The sequence below is a fragment of the Schistocerca cancellata genome, chromosome 2 (genome assembly GCF_023864275.1).
Source record: "Schistocerca cancellata isolate TAMUIC-IGC-003103 chromosome 2, iqSchCanc2.1, whole genome shotgun sequence".
Lineage (NCBI taxonomy): Eukaryota > Metazoa > Arthropoda > Insecta > Orthoptera > Acrididae > Schistocerca > Schistocerca cancellata.
Genome location: NC_064627.1, coordinates 981263067 through 981287534, shown reverse-complemented (window position 1 = coordinate 981287534; position 24468 = coordinate 981263067). Strand labels below are relative to the sequence as shown.

Here is a 24468-nt window from a genome sequence, read left to right as displayed (position 1 = left end):
GAGTATAGTATGTACATACATGTGGAGGAAGCAACAAGTGATGACATCCCTAATAAGCGTTTCATACAACCGCAGTAGTTACGTGCTCAGCCTGAATGTGCACCGTATATCAGACATGAAATCCATATTCACAATTGAAGGAATGCGACCCTAATGCGGGTTTTGACAATGTGCCAGCATACAACACACTAAATACCTTATTGAGCAACTTAAAATGAAAATACACATGGTGTGGTAGGCATTCAAAAAAAAATTCAAAGAAACTGGGAGTCCTAGCTACTACTCCCCAGTATATTTATCTCTTAATGGAATTTTCATATATAATATATCTCTTCTTTAAACCAACAGCACATGCGCTGGAATCAGTACTAGAAATGAGAACAAGCTTCACAAAACCTTAATGTCATTTACTTTGGTCCAGAAAGATAACCATTATTTAGGAACACATATTTTAAATAACTTGCTAGCAGCCATTAAAAGTGCTAATGCAGTTCAGTTTAAGAGGAGACGACAGGAATTTTTGGTGACCGACTGATGCGCATATATTATTAACAATATCAGACATCCACACATCTTCAGTGCAGTAATGTGATAATTATAAGTAAGTATTCTAAAATGTATTTCTCTTTGATAATGAATGGCTACAATAGCCTAAGAATTGTCATAGGCACTTCTGTGTATTGTATATCTACATATTTTGTGACAGGTTTGTTATTATCTGTTAAATGGAAATATTTTATGACCATGTCACTGTGGATATGTGGAAGGCACATTAGCATTTTTCATTGTAATGAAGCAAGAATAAATAACGCATATTCATATGTTGTGCATCCTTAAATACCTTCTCACTGTGTATTTATGGAACAAAAACTGCATCTAATTTCATCCAATCTAATACTAGTACAAAAATTTCACTTTCAAAGAACTATCTGATTGTTTAAGAGTATAACTTTTAAATGTTGGCGCATATAAGTTTTGGGTACTTTTTACAAGTAAGTTTCTAATCAAGGTATTCATTTTCTGCTCAAGCATGTACAATGTGCCGTCCACTAGACGCATGACAAACATCTATATGTTAAACGATAGTTTAACTCGGACTTATTCGAGCAAACTTCGAGGTACTGAATTCATTGGTGTTTGTATGTGGCTCGCAGTTCACCAGAAGCTAAGAGCAGGTCTCCCACGGACCTCCACGAAACAGTTCACTCACCGTGGGGTCAGGCGACCTTGGAGACAGACGATGCAATGCCACACCCGGGACTGCGGCGGGTCATTGTTACGAAGTGCTCTAACCTGCAGGTGCCAGTGCGGTGGGACTCATTCCTGTTCAACAATGGTCGCCAACATAGTCACTTAAGTGGAACCAGGAAAAAAGGGAGCGAGTGCGAGGGAGATAGCTGTACCTAGCAGCAACCGCATGAACCAACAACTGGCAGTCGGCGCCAAGATTAACTTTTAGTTTCGCTGCGAACGTTTTCACCTTCGTTCGTGTATAAGATGTAGTGTTGCGTATCAGAAGAATCAATTAGAAATACCTGTAGAGTAACTCCCTCTCCATAAGTTGTATGGCTTACACCGCAACAGCGTATTACGTTGCCGATGAATACTCTTGCATCTCTTCATCTTGCTGGTTTTATTATATTAAAGACTTAAAAATTTAAGTTTACATGTGCTGTAACAGAGAGCAGTCGGAAGAAAGATCCATGTTCAGGCAACGCTTCAGTTATAATGTGAAGACACATTAGGCAGTATATTGCTTCTCAGACTTGGAAATTACGTTGACATAATCAATAAAAAAAGGAACAGATACTAAGACACTCAGGGAAACCACGTGGAAAGAACATCTCGTGAAAGGCTATCACGGATAATACAAATAATGAGTATTACATCATCACCTCCTTGTTTTTCGGTATGTTATGTATAATCTCCTCGTCTCTGAGAAATTAACCGAAACATTCTTAGTGCCGAAATACTGCCACTGAGAAGTGTTTACTGAACGCTCGTATTGTTACTTCACTTGGTGAAGATAATGGTTGGTATTTCGTCGTTTAAGTAGCTATTAAGTAGGTATTTCGTGCGACACGCTAGCAACATTATTAAACATCTGAATATTTACAACAACAAAAAATAGTAAAAGCTCGTTTTGTAGCTCGTGCATGAGCACGTCTTCGTCATGTGTGTTCATTATCCCCTTTATTGCAGCCATCACTGCAGAATACTATCATTTTCTTAAAAATCTATTCTAGCTCCGATATTACCTACTTGTCATTCCGTAAGCAACTGTAGCACGCATAGGCGAGATACATGTGAACTTGGTTAACATAGATCACAACGAAAGCAGGACTCTTACGGCGATCCAGATTGCACACTGATGTTTGTTTATCTCCGACAGAGAGAGGTAATGACCCTGACGAGTCGAACAGTGTCACAAACGAATAATAGGTGTGTGCGGAAATTACAAACGACTCAAGTACGGAAGGGAAAGTTAATGCCGTTGCTTAGTGGCAAAGCATGGCTTTTTCGGACACTACATACTGTCCATCAGTTACAGGCGCACGAGTGTTCCGTGCTACTTAGATTCCGGGCACTAAGAGCTTCAGCATGTCATGGACTTTAACACGCGGTCACATTGAGCTCTGGCTGTAGCCACAAGACATGCACTGCCCACCGCAGCCACCCAGGGGAACGGCAGCCGACTCTTGTGGCCAGCCAACTGACATTGCAAACGGACTCCATAGCGCTCCTGTAACAAGGCACCTGCCAATATCCTGTTTGACTCTGAGTCACAATAATTAATTATTACGAAAAATTACCGAGAGGCATGTAACGTTTGCGTGAAGCGTAACGATTATGTCTAATGTAAGGTGTGATGTTGATGTCTAACAAAGAACAGTTCTATCAAGTGGTGTGCTGACTGGGTCTCTGATTACGCATATCTGTATATTTTCCTGGCCTTGTTTTAAGCAATCTGTCTACGAATAAGAAAGCAATACCAGTGAAGACAAACTAATTAAAACCTGTGCGCGATAATGACAAATTAGAGGAAAGTGCATTCAGATTTACTCCATCTTAATACGGCCCTGCAGATCTGAATACGTACAAAAGTGATCCCTGTGCGATAATTCCATCGACCGTGTGAAATAAATTTCTTATCTCGTATTGGTGTCGCCTAGGAGAACGCGTTGTTCTGCTCTCAGCACAACTAAACTAACTGCAGTTGCAAAAACCAAATGTAAGATATTTGACTGAGACACGTTTAGAATTTGTTTGCATGAAATCGACATGGAACTGGGAGTCGGAACATGACTGAGGAGAGTGATTGTAATATCTTACTTGAAAATCTTACTATATTGTGAAACTGGCATGCAGTTGACATCTTGGGTTGTCGGGTGTTCTGCCGGATATCAGCGTCGTACTTGCACGATATTTCGGTCACGTAGCTCGTGACCTTCATCACGTGCGACCTGAAATTGCTCCTCGAGTGGACCTGGTCCAGTATTTATGCCTATGGCCTTCCCCCTCCACCAACGGCTGCAGGCGCTTCCTCTGTGGTCCGCGCCCATTCCCTGCAACCTGCTGGAGCGTTGCTGCTCTGTTTTCTGTCCGCTGCGGTTCTAGGTGTTCCCTCTGCGGTCCGCGTCCACCAAATCCGCTCCTGGTGCTTTCATCTACGGTCTGGGGTACCAAGCGCTCCCCCTGCTGTCCGCGTCCGCTCACCACGACCTGTTGGAGCGTTGCCGCTCCGTTTTTCGTCCGCTGCGGCTCTGGATGTTCCCTCTGCGGTCCGCGCCCACGTCCCACTTCTGGGTGTTCCATTTTCGGTCTGGTGCGCCTGGCAGTCCGTCAGGGGCTCGTTTTCCATCTCCATGTCTCTGGTTCTCCTGTTTGTGTAGTGTTGCAGCTGGCCCCGTTGCTCCTTTACCAATTCCAGAGCAGGATCCAAGGCTCTGTTTAGCTGGTACCCTGTGTCACGGTTCATAAGATCGTCAGCCATTTTAATTTCTATCGATTCTCTTATAACACTGTCCCAAATTCTGGGTGTTTGTGCTAGAATCTTGGTATCCTCATACTTCATGGCATGATCTAGTTCTAGACAGTGTTCAGCAATGGCTGACTTAGTCACCTGTCTTAATCTAGCGTGCCTCTGATGTTCTTTGCACCTGATCTCCACAGTTCTTGTCGTCTGGCCAATGTAGGACATGCCACATTGACAAGGTATATTGTAAATCCCTGGTTTTCGTAACCACAGGTCGTCTTTGACACTCCCCAGCAGTCCCCCGATCTTGTTGGATGGACAGAAAACACACTTGATATTGTGTTTACCGAGGATCCTACTGATTCTGGCAGAAATAGAGCCAGCATAGGGCAGATATGCCACCTTCTTTGCTTCATCTTGGTCTTCTTCAGGAACCTGTGGTATAGTGGCTGGTTGGAGTGCCCTCTCAATTTGTCTGTCCGTGTATCCATTCTTGGAGAAAACTGTTTTGAGACGTTCTATCTCTATGGGTAGATTCTCTTGGTCTGACAGGGCACGTTCTCTGTGGACCAAAGTTTTCAGAACCACATTCTTCTGTGCAGGGTGGTGACAGCTGCTGGCCTGCAGATATAAATCAGTGTGTGTTGGTTTTCGGTACACACTGTGGCCAATTGATCCATCTGCTTTCCACTGGACTAGTACATCCAGTAATGGCAGCTGGCCATTCTTCTCCAGTTCCATGGTGAACTTGATATTAGGGTGGCATGAGTTAATATGTTCAAGAAACTCATTGAGCCTGTCCATCCCATGTGGCCAGATCACGAAGGTGTAATCCACATACTTAAAGAAGCATGTGCGTTTAAATGTGGCTGTCTCCAATGCCCTCTCCTCAAAACTCTCCATAAACATGTTGGCAACCACAGGGGACAGTGGGCTGCCCATAGCTACACCTTCACTTTCCTCGTAATATTGGTTTCTGTACAGGAAATACGTGGATGTCAGTGTATGACTGAACAGGTCCAACAGAGCACCGTCAAATTTCTCTGCAATCAGTTCTAGTGAGTCCTTCAGTGGGACCCTGGTGAGCAGCGATACCACATCAAAACTAACCATGATGTCCGAATCTGTGATGTGCACTTGCTTGAGGCGTTGCAGGATATCTTCTGAGTTGAGTTGCGGATGTGGTGAATACATTTCCCCACATATGGAGACAGGAGACCTTTCAAGTACTTGGCTGTTGTGTACGTAAGTGCCCCAATATTACTGACAATAGGACGTAGGGGCACGCCCTCTTTTTGTATGTTAGGCAGACCATACAGTCTAGGTGGCACTGGCGCTTTTTCCCGTAGTTGTCTGACGATCTTATCGGGCATCCCTGTCTCCTTCAAGAGAGCACTAGTCGTCTTGGCCACCTTGTCCGTGGGGTCACACTCCACAATTCTGTATGCAGGGTCCTCCAGAAGTTGGCGTACTTTCTCATCGTAATCCACCCGCTGCAAGATGACAGTGGAGTTCCCTTTTCTGCTGGCAGTACCACAATGCTGTTGTCATTTTTTTTTTTCGGATGAATCCAGGCTCTGTTTACAGCATCATGAGGGACGCATCCGTGTTTGGCGAAATCGCGGTGAACTCACATTGGAAGCGTGTATTCTTCGTCGCCATACTAGTGTATCACCCGGCGTGATGATATGGGGTGCCATTCGTTACACGTCTCGGTCACCTCTTGTTCGCATTGACGGCACTTTGAATAGTGGACGTTACATTTCAGATGTGTTACGATTTGCGATTCTATCCCTGCGGGAACCTACATTTGAGCAGGATAATGCACGACTGCATGTTGCAGGTCCTGTACGGGTCTTTCTGGATACAGAAAATTTTCGACTGCTGCACTGGCCAGCACATTCGCCAGATCTCTCACCAATTGTTATCGTCTGGTCAATGGTGGCCGAGCAACTGGCTCGTCACAATACGCGAGTGACTACTCTTGATGAACTGTGGTATTGTGTTGAAGCTGCATGGGCAGCTGTACCTGTACACCCCCATCCAAGCTCTGTTTGATCAATGCCCAGGCGTATCAAGGCCGATATTACGGCCGGAGGTGGTTGTTCTGGTAATGATTTCTCAGGATCTATGCCCCGCAATTGCGTGAAAATGTAATCACATGTCAGTTCTAGCATAATATATTTGTCGAATGAATACCCGTTTAGCATCTGCATTTCTTCTTGGTGTAGCAATTTTTATGGCCAGTAGTGTGCGTTAAAATTTTCAATTTTCATTTTATGTACTTATTTCAGTCTTTTCGTTAATGTAATGAAGAAAGTCACTGTTTCTTACCTCAAGAAAGTAAATTAACTGTTGAGTAATTGATGATAAAAGTTTTTCTGGGTGTTGTACTGCATCATTGTATGAATTGATTCCGTTATAGACTTAAAACCAACGTTTCGACGCTGTAAGATTGGTTTTGATGGAGGAAACGTGGCTATTTATTGCAGACGATCTGTGTCAATAGGTCTTTTTCTTTTCACTTTATTGGCTCCAGTATACAGTAGGCTAGTCATAACGGAAGGAGGAGGTTAGAACACAAGCTATACGTCGGCCAGCCGGCTTGTCAGCGATTGGCGGGTGTCTGACAATCAGCGCTTGGCTTCTTCCAGCTGTGTGCTGACGGTTTCACTATAGCTGTTTGTTTAGGATGTCGCATCCGTGTCCGGTGAGGCTCCTGCCCCGTGACCACTCGCGGTCAGTTTGACTGGGATAGCTGCCATCCAAAACGAGGGAGGTTTATGGCCGTCTTTGTTGTAGATGCTGATACTGCCAGGCTTCTTAATAATTTCAGTCGCCTGTCGAATTCCACGTTGCATCGCCGACGAATATTTCGCCAGCAAACGGACTTACTGGAAGAGGATAGGCTGTCCGCAGTTGCTGGTGAACCCTATCGCCGATTTCTTATCCTGTGACAATCACACGTAGCGTTTGTATTCTGCTGCTCCTGTGGTAACTGGTCTCCTTGTTATGTGTAGTAATTGTAAATTGCTCAGGGTAAATGAAAGTAACTAACTGTGGTCCGAAACAACATTTTACATAAATTGCCGTGCCGAGTGGCTAGGGCCTCTAGTCTGGTAGACCGTTCGTCTGGTGCATGTCTTTCGAGCTGACGCCACTTCGATATGGATGAAATGACTATGATAAGGCCAACTCACCACCCAGTATCTGAGCGGAGAAAATCTCCGACATAGCCGGGAATTGAACCCGGGCAGTTAGGTATGACATTCCGTCACGCTGACCACTCAGCTACGAGGAGCGGACACATAAATTTAGACTTTGAACGTATTGTGACATGATACCTGTCACCCGAGTAGGAGACTTAAGCTAACTGTCGTTCTATGGTTTTTCCGGTATTCCACAAGCCAGTGAGAAGTCCTATACAAGCAGTGGAGCGTGAATCATTGACTATGTTATTTACCAGTGCTGGCGAAACGCCAGAAAACCATGAAACTGCAGTCGGCTGAATATTCTAAAGCGAGGGCCAAAGAGCAACACGTAAATTGTGGCCACAAAGATCTCAACAGTTTTGTGTTAGGTATCGTGTTTTGCATTCCTGTAGGTGTCACATCTAATAAAATTGAATAACTGCTACTGTCATGTTGTTGTTGTTGTTGTGGTCTTCATTCCTGAAACTGGTTTGATGCAGCTCTCGATGCTGCTCTATCCTGCGCAAGCTTCTTCATCTCCCAGTACCTACTGCAACCTACATCCTTCTGAATCTGCTTAGTGTATTCATCTCTTGGTATCCCTCGACGATTTTTACCCTCCACGCTGCCCTCCAATGCTAAATTGGCGAGTCCTTGATGCCTCAAAACATGTCCCGCCAACCGATCCCTTCTTCTAGTCAAGTTGTGCCACAAACTCCTCTTCTCCCCAATCTATTCAATACCTCCTCATTAGTTATGTGATCTATCCATCTAATCTTCAGCATTATTCTGCAGCACCGCATTTCGAAAGCTTCTATTCTCCTCTTCTCCAAACTATTTATCGTCCATTCTTCACTTCCATACAAGGCTACACTCCATACAAATACTTTCAGAAACGACTTCCTGACACTTAAATCTATACTCGATGTTAACAAATTTCTCTTCTTCAGAAACGCATTCCTCGCCATTGCTAGTCTACATTTTATATCCTCTATACTTCGACCACCATGAGTTATTTTGTTCCACAAATAGCAAAACTCCTTTACTACTTTAAGTGTCATATTCAACTGATATTACACTATAGTTAAGCAGTGTAATTAACAATAATCGACGCAGATAGCCGAACTCTTTGACGAGCCGTTTCCCGAATTGGAGAGGCGAGCCTGCCGCGAGTCCAATGCTCCTCGTGGTTTAATGACGAGGCCCGTAGGACCGGCCAATCTGGACGTGCCTTTTTTGCACCGTCCCCAAATCCTACTAGATAAATGCCAGACTTATACCCAAGTCACGCTTCAAATACATGTTACACAGACATTTAGAAATTTTCTCATGACTGAAGATGAGATTTAGTCTAGACACACAGATCAGATACACAGGTGTCATCCCGGAGGTAGTGTGGCGTCATTGTCAGTAGCATAGCCACAACCCACGCGGACTCCGCACAGCAGTGATTACCAACCTGTCGGTAATTACCCCCTGAGGCGTAGAACGAAATTTTCTAAGAGGTAAAAACAAAATAATTCGATTGTGTTACGGTTACGAAAATAAAGTTTTCTTTTTTTTAAAAATATCATCATTATTGTTACTATTTCATAAGAATGTAATACTGATTAATAAGTTACCAATCCTTATATTTTCTTCACTCACGAGCATTAACCCGTGACACAATTTGGTTGTGGTTAAAGCTTATGAAGCATGAACATCTTTCGCTCACATAGTCCAGTTTTTATACACAAACGTTTTACTTTTGCCATGCGTATCCTGACAGTAAAACTGAAATCTATAAATCACATACTCTATAACATCTCATCAAAATGCATTCTCTGAGTTGTACGTAGTTCCAGCAATGGATCACAAATCGCTTGATTATTAATTTGTCAACAGGTAATCCATCTAACTGACGGCACGACATAACAGTAACTACTTAGTTGTTACTAAATTGCTACAGGGCGTTCACAGTGCAATTATTATTAGTATTGGTTGTCAGACATATAGCTTTGGTAGCGTAACGTCTTTCAGTTTCTGCCAGTTGAGAAGTAAGGAGTCCAGCAATGAATTAAATTAAAAACAGTATGTGTAACACACACATTTTCAATTGGTTCGAATGGCTCTAAGCACTATTTAAGTTAACTTCTGAGTCCTCAGTCCCCTAAACTTAGAACTACTTAAACCTAACTAGCCTAAGGACATCACACACATCCATGCCCGAGGCAGGATTCGAACCTGCGACCGTAGCAGCAGCGCGGTTCTGGACTGAAGCGCCTAGAACCGCTCTTCCACATCGGCTGGCCACATGTATTTTAATTCGGTTGCTTTTAATTGGGGGGGGGGGGGTGAAGCACGAGCCGCTATGGAGAAGAGTGATGCAGAGGAAGCATAATTCATAACAAGTGTCTTTCCTCAATGTGGATAGTTAGCTTTCTTTTCTGAAGAGGAGCAAAATAAAGCACTCGTGATGCACTGCTAAGGGTTTCATCATTCTGCAAAAAAGGTTGTTAGAAATATGCAAAATCATTTCATACTATAATAAAACACCTACAGAAACTATCTTCCCTCAATCTGTTTAGACAGAATTTTTTTTTTCATTGTAAAGTACGAGGTGCATTCAAGTTCTAAGGCCTCCGATTTTTTTTTCTCCAGACTGGAAAGAGATAGAAACATGCACATTGTTTTAAAATGAGGCCGCGTTCATTGTCAATACGTCCCAGAGATGGCAGCACTGTACGGCAGATGGAATTTTACCGCCAGCGGCTAGAATGAGAACTGTTTAAAATACTTAAAATGGCGACGTTTTCCTTACTTGAACAGCGTGCAATCATTCGTTTTCTGAATTTGCGTGGTGTGAAACCAATTGAAATTCATCGACAGTTGAAGGAGACATGTGGTGACGGATTTATGGATGTGTCGAAAGTGCGTTCGTGGGTGCGACAGTTTAATGAAGGCAGAACATCGTGTGACAACAAACCGAAACAACCTCGGGCTCGCACAAGCCGGTCTGACAACATGATCGAGAAAGTGGAGAGAATTGTTTTGGGGGATCGCAGAATGACTGTTGAACAGATCGACTCCAGAGTTGGCATTTCTGTGGGTTCTGTGCACACAATTCTGCATGACGACCTAAAAATGCGAAAAGTGTCATCCAGGTGGGTGCTACGAATGCTGCCGGACGACCACATGGCTGCCCGTGTGGCATGTTGCCAAGCATAGTTGACGCGCAACGACAGCATTAATGGGACTTTCTTTTCGTCGGTTGTGACAATGGATGAGACGTGGATACCATTTTTCAATCCTGAAACAAAGCGCCAGTCAGCTCAATGGAAGCACACAGATTCACCGCCACCAAACAAATTTCGGGTAACCTCCAGTGCTGAAAAAATGATGGTGTCCGTGTTCTGGGACAGCGAGGGCGTAATCCTTACCCATTGCGTTCCAAAGGGCACTACGGTAACAGGTGCATCCTACGAAAATGTTTTGAAGAACAAATTCCTTCCTGCACTGCAACAAAAACGTCCCGGAAGGGCTGCGCGTGTGCTGTTTCACCAAGACAACGCACCCGCACATCGAGCTAACGTTATGCAACAGTTTCTTCGTGATAACAACTTTGAAGTTATTCCCCATGCTCCCTACTCACCTGACCTGGCTCCTTGTGACTTTTGGCTTTTTCCAACAATGAAAGACACTCTACGTGGCCGCACATTCACCAGCCGTGCTGCTATTGCCTCAGCGATTTTCCAGTGTTCAAAACAGACTCCTAAAGAAGCCTTCGCCGCTGCCATGGAATCATGGCGTCAGCGTTGTGAAAAATGTGTACGTCTGCAGGGCGATTACGTCGAGACGTAACGCCAGTTTCATCGATTTCGGTTGAGTAGTTAATTAGAAAAAAAATCGGAGGCCTTAGAACTTGAATGCACCTCGTATAGTTAGGCACTAATGTGATGACGTTAGTGGTGGGTGGGACTAGGTAATATCTGATTGCACTTAGGGGCAACGGCCTAAGAAAGTCTCGTTGGTGGCTCTGAGCACTATGGGACTTAATTTCTGAGGTCATCAGTCCCTAGACTTAAAACTACTTAAACCTAACTAACCTAAGGACATCACACACATCCATGCGCGAGGCAGGGTTCGAACCTGCGACCGTAGCAGTCGCGCGGTTCCAGACTGTAGCGCCTAGAACCGCTCGGCCACCCAGTCTGCTAAGAAAGTTTGGGAAACACTGCCGTAGAGGAGCGGGAGGAAACAGGGAGGAGGAAAGGGAAGAAGAAGAAGAAGAAGACGATGACGATGAAGATGAAGAAAAACATTCATTAGTCTGGTACACGTGATGCCCTACTAAAACACAACAGTTACTACAAAGTCATCTCAGAAATGATACATCTATCACTGATCCCTAGTCTGTACTTCAGCGTGACGTGTCACCCTTCATATCGTACGAGAAAACATCACCAACTTGACCTTATACTGTAAGGAGAACAAAATCACAGTACGAAGATATCAACCGCAGCAATCAATCTCGTGCGCAAATTTGGCCATAAATCTGATAGTATGGCTCACAGCAGACACCTAATGCTCCAGCTCGAGGTACTGTGCAATGGAGTGACAACCAGCGCCATGCTATTCGCGGTGTGTTGAAGGCGTGGAAGAGGAATGGGTAGAGAGTTACGTTAGCCCGACGTGTTTTGACAGGTTACTTTAAGCGAAAGAGAAGTACTTAATGTGGTTACCTCATGTACATATAAGTTCAATATACACTCCTGGAAATTGAAATAAGAACACCGTGAATTCATTGTCCCAGGAAGGGGAAACTTTATTGACACATTCCTGGGGTCAGATACATCACATGATCACACTGACAGAACCACAGGCACATAGACACAGGCAACAGAGCATGCACAATGTCGGCACTAGTACAGTGTATATCCACCTTTCGCAGCAATGCAGGCTGCTATTCTCCCATGGAGACGATCGTAGAGATGCTGGATGTAGTCCTGTGGAACGGCTTGCCATGCCATTTCCACCTGGCGCCTCAGTTGGACCAGCGTTCGTGCTGGACGTGCAGACCGCGTGAGACGACGCTTCATCCAGTCCCAAACATGCTCAATGGGGGACAGATCCGGAGATCTTGCTGGCCAGGGTAGTTGACTTACACCTTCTAGAGCACGTTGGGTGGCACGGGATACATGCGGACGTGCATTGTCCTGTTGGAACAGCAAGTTCCCTTGCCGGTCTAGGAATGGTAGAACGATGGGTTCTATGACGGTTTGGATGTACCGTGCACTATTCAGTGTCCCCTCGACGATCACCAGTGGTGTACGGCCAGTGTAGGAGATCGCTCCCCACACCATGATGCCGGGTGTTGGCCCTGTGTGCCTCGGTCGTATGCAGTCCTCATTGTGGCGCTCACCTGCACGGCGCCAAACACGCATACGACCATCATTGGCACCAAAGCAGAAGCGACTCTCATCGCTGAAGACGACACGTCTCCATTCGTCCCTCCATTCACGCCTGTCGCGACACCACTGGAGGCGGGCTGCACGATGTTGGGGCGTGAGCGGAAGACGGCCTAACGGTGTGCGGGACCGTAGCCCAGCTTCATGGAGACGGTTGCGAATGGTCCTCGCCGATACCCCAGGAGCAACAGTGTCCCTAATTTGCTGGGAAGTGGCGGTGCGGTCCCCTACGGCACTGCGTAGGATCCTACGGTCTTGGCGTGCATCCGTGCGTCGCTGCGGTTCGGTCCCAGGTCGACGGGCACGTGCACCTTCCGCCGACCACTGGCGACAACATCGATGTACTGTGGAGACCTCACGCCCCACGTGTTGAGCAATTCGGCGGTACGTCCACCCGGCCTCCCGCATTCCCACTATACGCCCTCGCTCAAAGTCCGTCAACTGCACACACGGTTCACGTCCACGCTGTCGCGGCATGCTACCAGTGTTAAAGACTGCGATGGAGCTCCGTATGCCACGGCAAACTGGCTGACACTGACGGCGGCGGTGCACAAATGCTGCGCAGCTAGCGCCATTCGACGGCCAACACCGCGGTTCCTGGTGTGTCCGCTGTGCCGTGCGTGTGATCATTGCTTGTACAGCCCTCTCGCAGTGTCCGGAGCAAGTATGGTGGATCTGACACACCTGTGTCAATGTGTTCTTTTTTCCATTTCCAGGAGTGTATATTCTAGATAAACAAAGCTAACCAACTAAGCCGGCCGCTGTGGCCGAGCGCTTCTAGGCGCTTCAGTCTGGAACCGCGTGACCGCTACGGTCGCAGGTTCGAATCCTGCCTCGGGCATGGATGTGTGTGATGTCCTTAGGTTAGTTATGTTTAATTAGTTCTAAGTTCTAGGCGACTGATGACCTCAGAGGTTAAGTCGCATAGTTCTCAGAGCCATTTGAACCATTTGAATGATTTTCTGTTTTCCGTTTAAGCATTCGAATCACATAGAAGTATAGCGCATCTCCTGCAAACGTGCTTCACCTTCACAGTGTCAGCATTCCAGTCCAAAGAAAATAACCCCCAATAGCGATGTTACTTATTAAACAGCGCCAATTTACTCATGTAACGGCAAACCTATCCATTTCTTTGATTTACACTGCATTTATGAATCCCAGCATACAAGTGTTCTAAGCGGAGAGATCTGTGGCACCAGCTACAGTTAGAAACCGCGCAATTCGACACGATGTACAAAGCGGTATCTCTTGTTGGTTCATCGACACTAGGAACGCGAACGTTTTACTCACTCCCTTATACAGTAGGTAGCGCCCGGATATTAGGCGGCTGCAGAGATACGTAACTGAGAGCGTGATAACAGGTGGGCTCAGATATTTAAAAGAAGGTCTAACTGCGTACTGTGAGAATTACGACCCTAATTTTCACACTCGACCGATTTCTGGAGCTGGTATCTTCAAAGTGTGCTTTTGTTGGTGTGGAATAGAAAGCCAAAGTAGATGTTTTTTCTTGATAGATGCAACTTTTCAACAACCATTACGTCCAGAGCTCCTGCAACCATAGCTGTTGCCCAGTTGTTATGCCACCTGTAGGGAAATAGCACGAATACAGTGGATGACGTATTGGGGCTCGGATTAGATCTGTTGAGAACTTTACACCATATTGAAGTCGAGGGGCATGTGCATTTCAGTAATTCTGAAGACAGGTATTCACTTGCGAGCAACATGCAAGCGAATGGCTCATACGGAGCTCGACTCGCGAATGTATATGCAGCCTGGCAATTGCACTGTTGTGCGAAACTTTAGGAGAGATGTAACTTCTCCATAATGTGCCACGACCATGTAACGTTTGTATGTATTCAACCGGGGACCTAGAAACGACGTAGAAGCTTCGTCCTGCCGGAGCCCTTAGTGGTTCACAACCACACAACAGGCCACACCAGTCCACCCACCCCTCCGCCGCCCCACACTGAACCCATGGTTATTGTGCGGTTCGGCCCCCAGTGAACCCCCACACCTTCTACCGGAACGCCTCATACCAGACGAGTGTAACCCCAAACGTTTGCGTGGTAGACTAATGATGGTTTATGTGTACGTGGGAACAGTGTTTGTGCAGCAATCGCCGACACAGTGTAGCTGAGGCGGAATAAGGGGAACCAGCCTGCATTCGCCGAGGTGGATGGAAAACAGCCTTAAAAAACATCCACAGGCTGGCCGACACACCGGACCTAAACACCAATCAGCTGGGCGGGTTAGTGCCGGGGGCCGGCACGCTTTCCCGCTCGGGAAGCAGCGCGTTCTAGCGCGCGGCTCGCCGGACGAGTACCAAGTAACATAACTCGATGACACTTGAAACATACAAAGAGATGCTGCAGTATTATACAGAACGCGACTAAAAGACAATAATTCAAAGACAATAATTACACTGAAGTGAGCGCGATTCACGATAGTTGCCTGGAAATCACAAACGACGGGACGTGGTTCTAAACAATGTCTGTGATCACCGCGGAAGGCAGTCCATACTCTGCAGCGTGCTCCCCTGTTGACCATCAGCTTGATGAGGAGCTCTCGTGGCAGGGCGTTGAATTCCTCCACCAGTATGGTTGACGACTTCTGGATAGTCTTTGGTGCATGTGGACTCGCTACAATACGTTTCCTCAACGCATCCCACACGTGTGCTTGGGGACTGAAGTCTGGGAACGGACAGGCCACTCTATTCGCCGTTTGTCTCCAAGTTCCAAGCGTTCCTCCACCTGCGCTGTTCGTCCGTAGCTTGTGGTCTCGCGGTCGCGTTCTCGCTTCCCGAGCACGGAGTCCCGGGTTCGATTCCCGGCGGGGTCAGGGATTTTCACCTGCCTCGAGATGACTGGGTGTTTGTGTTGTCCTCATCATTTCATCATCACTCATGAAAGTGGCGAGATTGCGCTGAGCAGAGGTTAGGACTTCGTACGGGCGCTGACAACCGCGCAGTTGAGCGCCCCACAAACCAAACATCAACATCAGCATCAGCATCATCCTGCGCTGTTCGACGCGGTCGCGGATTTTCATTCGTACAAAAGGGTCGAATTTACCCCGGAAAGGGAAGCAGTTTAGTGTTACAATAACGGCGACAATTACGTGCATCGCCTTCAAAGATTTGGATGGCATGCAGCATTATGCGTCTCCACACGACAACAGGTGAAACACCAAACCGATCGTGTTCCACTATGGTCATGGGTTCATTTCGTGCCCCCAACTCTCTTCATGTGACGGTACATTCAGAGTCACTACTCAGATCGTACCCGCTCTCAGTGGAAGTGAGTGAACCCATTCGTCGTTATTCCAGTCCCTACACTCTTGGAAGAATTGAAAACAGTGTCGCCGATGTGCGTGCTTCAACGGAGCACGAAGTATTAGACGTCGCAAAAATACACCACCCAAGAGCAGTAGTGAGATTTCATGCCTTTCAGTCCTGTCGTTCCATTTGTGCCCGCTGTTTAACGTGGATGTCTTCTTTCCTGCCCGCCGGAATGCCCGAGCGGTTCTAGGCGCTACAGTCTGGAACCACGCGACCGCTACGGTCGTAGATTCGAATCCTGCCTAGGGAATGGATGTGTGTGATGTCCTTAGTTTAGTTAGGTTTAAGTAGTTCTAAGTTCTAGGGGACAGATGACCTCAGCAGTTAAGTCCCATAGTGCTCAGAGCCATTTGAACCATTTTTTTCTTCTTTCCTGCTGCATAATTTGGAGGTCATCTGATGCTGTAGCTGATTGTTGTATGCCACTTCCTCTCCTTCGGGCCGCAGTGGCTGTAGTTTGGAACTCCCCGCAGGCACGAGAAAGAATGCTGAGAGCAGTGACATACCCTCGGGCTATAGTCGTCACTTCCATCATCTTATAGTTCCCCGATGCTTTGTCCTAGTGTGAAGTGATCCAAATGTTGTTACCGGCCACCAAACTACACTACTGGCCATTAAAATTACAACACCAAGAAGAAATTCAGATGATAAACGGGTATTCATTGGACAAATATATTATACTAGAACTGACATGTGATAACACCTAAACGCAATTCAGGTGCATAGATCCTATGAAATTAGTACCCAGAACAACCACCTCTGGCTGTAATAACGGCCTTGATACGCCTGGGTATTGAATCAAACGGAGCTTGCATGGCGCGTACAGGTACAGCTGCCAATGAAGCTTCAACACGATACCACAGTTTATCAAGAGTAGTGACTGGCGTAGTGTGACGAGCCAGTTGCTCAGCCACCAGTGACCAGACGTTTTCAATTGGTGAGAGATCTGGAGAATGTGCTGGCCAGGGCAGCTGTCGAACATTTTATGTATCCAGAAAGTCCTGTACAGGATCTGCAACATGCGGTCGTGCATTATCCTGCTGAAATGTAGGGTTTCGCAGGGATCGAATGAAGGGTATAGCCACAGGTCGTAACACATCTGAAATGTAACATCCACTGTTCAAAGTGCCGTCAATGCGAACAAGAGGTGACCGAGACGTGTTAACCAATGGCATCCAATATCATTACGCCGGGTGAAACTCCAGTATGGCGATGACGAATACACGCTTCCAATGTGCGTTCAACGCGATGTCGCCAAACACGGATGCGACCATCATGATGCTGTAAACAGAATTGGATTCATCCAAAAAAATGTCGTTTTGGCCTTCGTGCACCCAGGTTCGTCGTTCAGTACACCATCGCAAGCGCTCCTGTCTGTGATGCAACGTGGAGGATAACCGCAGCCTCGGTCTCAGAGCTGATAGTCCATGCTGCTACAAACGTCGTCGAACTGTTCGTCCAGATGGTTGTTGTCTTGCAAACGTCCCCATCTGTTGAATCAGGGATCGAGACGTGGCTGCACGATCCGTTAAGCCATTTGAATAAGATGCCTGTCATCTCGACTGCCGGTGATACGAGACCGTTGGGATCCAGGAATTTTAATGACCAGTAGTGTATTGTGTTACATTTATCTTAAGTTTTGCAGTATAGTGTACGTCCGCTACTGTGAGCTGGCAGCAGCTCTCCCTGACGGCTGGTGCTGTGGCCTGCGCAGAGCCCGTGAGGCGCAGGATGGGGATGTGGCGGTGGCGCGTGAGCGTGGCGCTGGTGGCGTGGCTGGTGGCGGGCGGCGGCAGCGCGCGCGGCCGCCACCACCTGTCGGCGCTGCGGCAGCGCGACGCCAGCGCCAGCGGCGAGGACCTGCACCTCGACCTTGACCTCGACCCGCAACCGCCGCAGGCGCCGCAGCAGCCGCTGTCGGGCAGCGCGCGCCGGCACCCCGAGGACGACCCGCTCGTCGTGCAGACCACCAAGGGCAAGGTGCGCCGCCCCTCGTCCTCTAACCCGCACCACAGGCTTTGGCAACAATCTGGCAACCGTTTACGTCAACATACATTCAAGGTGGCTCATACCGGAAGGTGCCCTTTGCCACATTAGTGTCCGCACCCTTAACTGAGTGTGAATTGACTCCCATGCAGCAGGCCCAAGATCATGGACGGATAGGAGGTTTTCTCCGCTCGGGGAATGCGTCTTGTGTTATTGTCATCATCATTTCATGATCATCATCGACACACAGGTCGCCCAGCGTGACGTCAGCTGAAAAGTCTTGGAGCCCGGCGGCCGAATTTCCCCAGGTGGGGACTCGCGGCAATCGATCCTATACGATCATTTCATTTCACTATTCTGTGCCACTTCCTAACAGAGCGGGGGAAAATGACCCTCTATCCTCCATAAAAGCCCTAATTTTTCGAGCTCTAATTTCTCTTACCTTCGTGAATCTTACGTGAAGTTTATATTGGCAGCAATAGAATCGTTCCGTTGTCCGCTTCAAATGACGGTTCTTCAAAACTCTTCTCAATAGTAATCCATGAAAAGGACGTCTTCTTCCCTCCTGGTTATTGCCACTTGAGTTCACTAAGCATCTCCGTAATACTCGAGTGCTGATCGAACCTACCAGTAACAAAGCTAGACCCCTGCCTATGAATTGCTTCGATGTCCTCCTTTAATCGGGATTCCAAATACTCGGGAAATACCTACGAATTGGCCGCACTAGTGCAGTCACATTTATGGATCAACCGCACTTTCCCAATTTTTTGCTAATAAACTGAAGTCGACCACTCGGCTTCCCTACTACTCACCTTACCTACTCCTTCCATTTCATATAACTTTGCATTTTTACGCCTACATAATTAAGCGCCGTAGCTGTGCCCAGCTGTACACTACTAATGCTGTGTTCGAACATTACGGAATGCTTTTTTCCTGCTCATCTGCAGTAACCTACTTTTTTTTTACGGTTAGAGATACCGGACATTCGTCATACCAATTAAAAATTTTGTTCAATTTATCTTGTATCCTCATACAGTCACTCAACGATGACACATTCCAGTACGCTACAGCATCATCAGCAAACAGCCGCAGATCGCTACTCACCCTTTAGTCAGAATATTTGGGTGTATACAGGGTGTTTGCATAAGAGTGTGCAAAAAATTTAACAGGACATAGAGGACGCTGCACGCAACAGTTTGAGGTGGGAAAACGGGTTGGTGCAACCCGATGAAGGAAACACGGAAGTTAACTTGTCTACCGAGTTGTTTAGCATTATTGTTATCCTGCTTATTTGCAACTATCATGCATACAACTTTACACGTACTTCTTGATTTCCTGCAAGGAAAAAAAAAAGGACAAGCCGTATCTTCTACCTGGCCGGCTGAATGGTCATCCGTACTTGAGGTTCGTCCAAGGAGTTTTACCTAAGCTGTTGGAGAACGTAGCCTTGGCTGTTCGTGAGAGGATGTAGATAAAACATGACGGTACCCCGCCTCACTTCAGTGTGGATATCCGCAACCATCTCAGTCCTATATTTCCTGGCCGCTGGATTCAAAGGGGAGGCCCTGTTCCATGGACTGCGAGGTCACCTGACCTGAGTAGCCTTGGTTGTATCCTAAAGGGATATCTAAAGTCACTTGAGCATGAGACCCCAGTGGATACGAGGTTGGACTAAGTTGCCAGAATTGTAGGTGTCTGTGATGCGTTTCGAAACACACCAGGCAAATTTGTCAGCCTGCGGTAGAATCTTGTTCACCGATGTCATGCTTCCTCTGACGCTGATGGCTCAAACGATTTTAAGAGCACATCGTACTGCTACTACAAAGCACACACGAAGAGAAATTATTAATCTCAAGAATTTCAACGAGAGTAAACACTTATACTCACATTCACACTAAAGAGCGATGATTTTAAACAGAATTACGCCTCATGACAACGTGCTTTCACTTTCCTTTAGTGGGGTGGAAACAAAGAAACTACCACAATACACTCCGAAAAAAACACTGAAATCGCACTGGATCCCGATTTAAGAGAATATAAAAAACATTTTCGATGTATATCTGTAAGAAAAGTAATTAATATTTCAGTTAGGCTGAAAACTTAAGAATTTCACTGTCCTTCGGTCTTACCAAACATGCGCTTACCCGGAGACGATACCACATGAGAAACTGCCCGCAGACTGACAAGCGTGGACCTCGTCTAAGGGTGTCCCACACATACAATAGGAAGTGGCCAGAGAGGTAGCTTCCTTTACCAACCTGACAAGGGACGGACAGAAGCACACCAAGGAGACAAAACTCTTTGCCGTAGAAATTGTATCTACCTACTCAGACGTTGGTCCTACTGCTCTCTAGTAGACAGAACTCCTCTGCTACCACCGAGCATGCCACTACAAATACTCTCACTCATTCTTCCTTTCACATCAGAATGGAAGGAGATGACAGTATGTTAAGACATATACACTACGTAAAGGAGGCGGATGTGAATTTCATAAGAAACTGTACGATAAGATTTACATATAAAATTGTGTTTGAAAATGTTGTATGACAAGTTGTTCTTGTTTATATGTCAAGTCTCCTCCCAGATAAATTTAGAAATACCACAGTAAATTTAGAGGTGCAAACGTATGACGTAAACAACAATAAATCGAGGAAATTAGCGAGAAAGGAATCTGACAGAGACCTTTCACTATTACTTTTAAGAAGTTTTCGAAACACATATCTGGAAACCCACATTAGTTGCAATTACTGCATAAGATGCCCTGTCACAATATTCCTTCTAAAACACTATTTAACAGTATCAAGTCTCCAATATAAAACGTGTGCAACAAGTGGGGGAGAATCGTACGCCTTCCAAGTGTCTTCCAAACAGAAAATTAAAACGTGGTACAATAAGTCAAGTTCTAAATTTACTGCATCAGCAGAGTAAAAATTTAAATCCATTTATGAGAAATTATTGAACCGAGAGAGCGAAATGGGGAATTTGGGAAGTTTACAAAGAAATAACTGCAAAGCAGCAAAGATCAAAAAGCTCACATTAAATAGATACAACTAAAAGATCAATTCCACAAAAGGGAAAATTACCTTATAATACAGTTATTGCAACAAAAGCTCATCAAGCTTATGGAACCGTTATAACTAGTGGCAGATCGCAAAGAAAGAAACATTAATAAAAAAAGAAATAAGATTTTCAGAAAATTCTTAGGACCAAAAGCCATAAATGAAACTTGGATGAAAAAGAAAACATAGAAGTTCTAGGAGCTACAGCATAACATCACATATGGCATTACATAGAGTGGACAACGACAGGCTCGTAAATAAAATTCTGAAGTTAGCCTTACGAGTGGAAAAACCACAACTGGCAAACAGAAGTTAATGAACACCTGAAAGAAATTGGCAGCCACGAAAAAATCATTCAACATGGAACAAAATTTAGAACCACGACTCACAAACATAAATTTCCTTAGAAGAGACTTCAGTTTATTGGGAGTAGTCTGGGAAAGTAAAACACATATAAAGAACATTACGTACTGAACACTAGTATGACCGGCCCTTCAGTACTACTAGAGGATTAAATGCCAAAGTTTCGCAAGTTGGAAGCCACAGGATTGAACTGATTTCGTTTACGTCATTTACAAACAACTTAAATGACCTAATGATTCTTCTTAATGTGCATCATTTGAGCTTACCTTCTAAAAATCAGAATTTTCTCAACAGATTTTACTCTGGAAACTTTTTGAATTCCATGTCAAAACAGCAAGTAAATAGGCCTACTTTGGAAGTGACTAGTTAACTCAGATATTGTACAGCTATAGATCAGTATTTATCTAACGTTTGGACACGTTTCTGTCATCAACAGTTTCCAGCAAGAAAATGGGCCACAGTATGAGACACAGAGAAAATAAAATTCTGGAAGAATGCGTTTCGAAATAGCGACCCTGATGAAAAGACTAAACAATAAACTCTACTTTGTGGTAACTGATAATGGTAAGCTAGAAGCGATTCAGGGTTCACTCTCTCATTTCTCCCATTCATAAATTCTCTAACACAATACTTTAATCTTATGAATTACTCGGCTACACATAGCAGTTATAGTTATGACATTAGCAGCTACACTTATGAAATACAGTAATATTTCACAAAGAGAAGGTGCTGATGTGCACGTTGCGAGGAAATGCTTGCATTCACACCACTGAACATCGCCCATGGCCTGCGAGGCAACAGTGACTTGCGACTGCGGTATTCTGATTACAGGTTCGCGGCGTAACGCTGGCTGCGACGACGGGAAAGCTGGTGGACGTGTGGATGGGAATCCCATACGCGCAGAAACCCGTGGGCCCACTCAGGTTCCGCCATCCTAGGCCCGTGGACCGCTGGGACACCAACGGCGAGATCCTCAACACCACCACTCCTCCGAACAGCTGCGTCCAGATCATCGACACGGTCAGTGCTTCTTATTCTCTACTTACAGATGTCATTAATTTTAAATACTTTTCACACTGTTTTTATGTTTCCGCTGAGTTCAAATTGAAATAAAGTCATCAATTATTTGAAACCTCTACACTAACTAATGACTGCCAGTACCACTATGTACAGTCCACGTACTTCACGCATTTCAGCATTACAATGTGGTGGCAAACGTCGTGGGGTACATGCTAATATCGTCTCGATCCTTCTTTTGCTCGTTGTAGTGTCATGGACTCAACAAGTCGTTGGAAGTCCCCTGCAGAAATATTCAGTCATGCTGCCTCTGTATCCGTCCATAGTTGCGAATTTGTTGCCGGTGCAGGATTTTGTGCACGAACTAACCTCTCGATTATGTCCCATAAATGTTCACTTCGTGGCCAAATCATGGTGGCTCGAACTTCCCGGAATGTTCTTTAAACCCATCGGGAACAATTGTGGCCTGGTGATATTGCTCACTTCAGTCCATAAAAATTCCGTCGTTGTATTGGAAAACGGATGAAGATGGACTTCAAGTAGCCGAACATAATCATTTTGAGTCAGTGATCGGTTCATTTAAACCAGGGACCCAGTCCGTACCATGTAAAAACAGTGCATACCATTATGGAGCAACAACCAACTTGTACAGTGCCTTTTTCGCAACACGGACCCATTGTTTCATGGGGTGTGGGCCACACTCGGACCCTACCATTAGCTCTTACCAACTAAAGTCGGGACTAAGTGACCCAAGTCAAGGTTTCCCATTGGTCTATGGCCCAACCGCTATGATCACGAACCTACAAGAGGCTTGAAAGTCTCTTCGGGTTTGCTGCCGGATCCTAAAATCAACTTGACTCGATATTTCGGCGATCCAACTGTTCGCCATCTTCAGGAAATGCTGCTTCTGCTGATGAGTCCCGCTGAGAACTGACGCAAGATTGCAATTCGACGTCATATATAGGCCACCGTTCAGTACACGGCGCATGTGCCGCTCATCACGGTTTCTGCCTTACAAAACAGGGAGGTGGCGCCGCCCTTAGTGAAACACTGCTGGCAGCGATATATCGCAATCCATGCCGCACCGAAGAACGTTCAGTTTTGATGCGAGATAATACGGGATTCCACGTTTTGCTAAGAGGAAACCCATTGTCTCTGTTGATTAAATTGCCAGCCAACCTAATTTCAATCGCCTCTTTATAGACACTATTTCAAAAACCGGAAATGTTGGCAGTCACAACAGTTTCCTCAAATTTCATTTTGTGTCCCTCATTTAGGCAGTGTTCTGCTACGGCCGATTTTTCCGGCTGTTGTAGCCTCGTGTGACGGCGATGTTCCACACACCTGTCATACACTGTGCGAATAGAACGGCCAACGTAAGCTTTCCCACATTGACACGGGAGTTCGAACGGTGGCCTATATAGGACGTCGAATTGCAATCCTGCGTCAGTTCTCAGCGGGACTCATCAGCAGAAGCAGCATTTCCTGAAGATGGCGAACAGTTGGATCGCCGAAATATCGAGTCAAGTTGATTTTAGGATCCGGCAGCAAACCCGAAGAGACTTTCAAGACTTATTACGCCGGGAAAGCCTACGTAATCACTAGAAGAGGCTCTACTGGCGATGTCGTGCTATTAGCAACGACACTCACGTCGGTCGTCTGCTGTCATAGCCCATTAACGTCGAAAATTTCGCCGGTCTGTCCTAACGTATGCCTTCGGTGTACGCCGCACATTGATTTCTGCGGTTAGTTCACTCAAAATTGTTTGTCTATTAGCACTGACAGCCCAACACAAACGCGGCTGCTCTCTGTCGTTTTTTTTAAGTGAAGGCCGTCGACCACTGCGTTGTCCAAGGTGAGAGGCCGGGCCACAAATTTGGTATTCGCGGCACACTTTTGACTCCGTGGATCGCGGAATACTGAATGTCCTAACGGGTTCCGAAATGGAATGTCCGTGCGCCTAGGTCCAGATACCATTCCGCGTTCAAAGCCTGTTAATTCCCGTCGTGCGGCCATAATCACGTCGGAAACCTTTCCACACGAATCACCTGCGTGCTAACGACAGCTCCGCCAATGCACTGCCCTTTTCTACCTT

General features: G+C 45.9%; 1 protein-coding gene across 1 annotated transcript in view; it reads left to right on the top strand.

The window, feature by feature from the left end:
• Positions 1–11435: 11435 nt before the first annotated feature.
• LOC126160312 (acetylcholinesterase-like) overlaps positions 11436–24468 on the top strand; it is a gene marked incomplete at its 5' end in the record, with an annotated part of 424414 nt that continues 411381 nt past the window's right edge. Inside the window, 3 exons of the mRNA XM_049916899.1 lie at positions 11436–11474; positions 17860–17928; positions 22188–22376. Coding sequence (XP_049772856.1) covers positions 11436–11474; positions 17860–17928; positions 22188–22376 — 297 coding nt within the window. The remainder of the gene's footprint in view (positions 11475–17859; positions 17929–22187; positions 22377–24468) is intronic.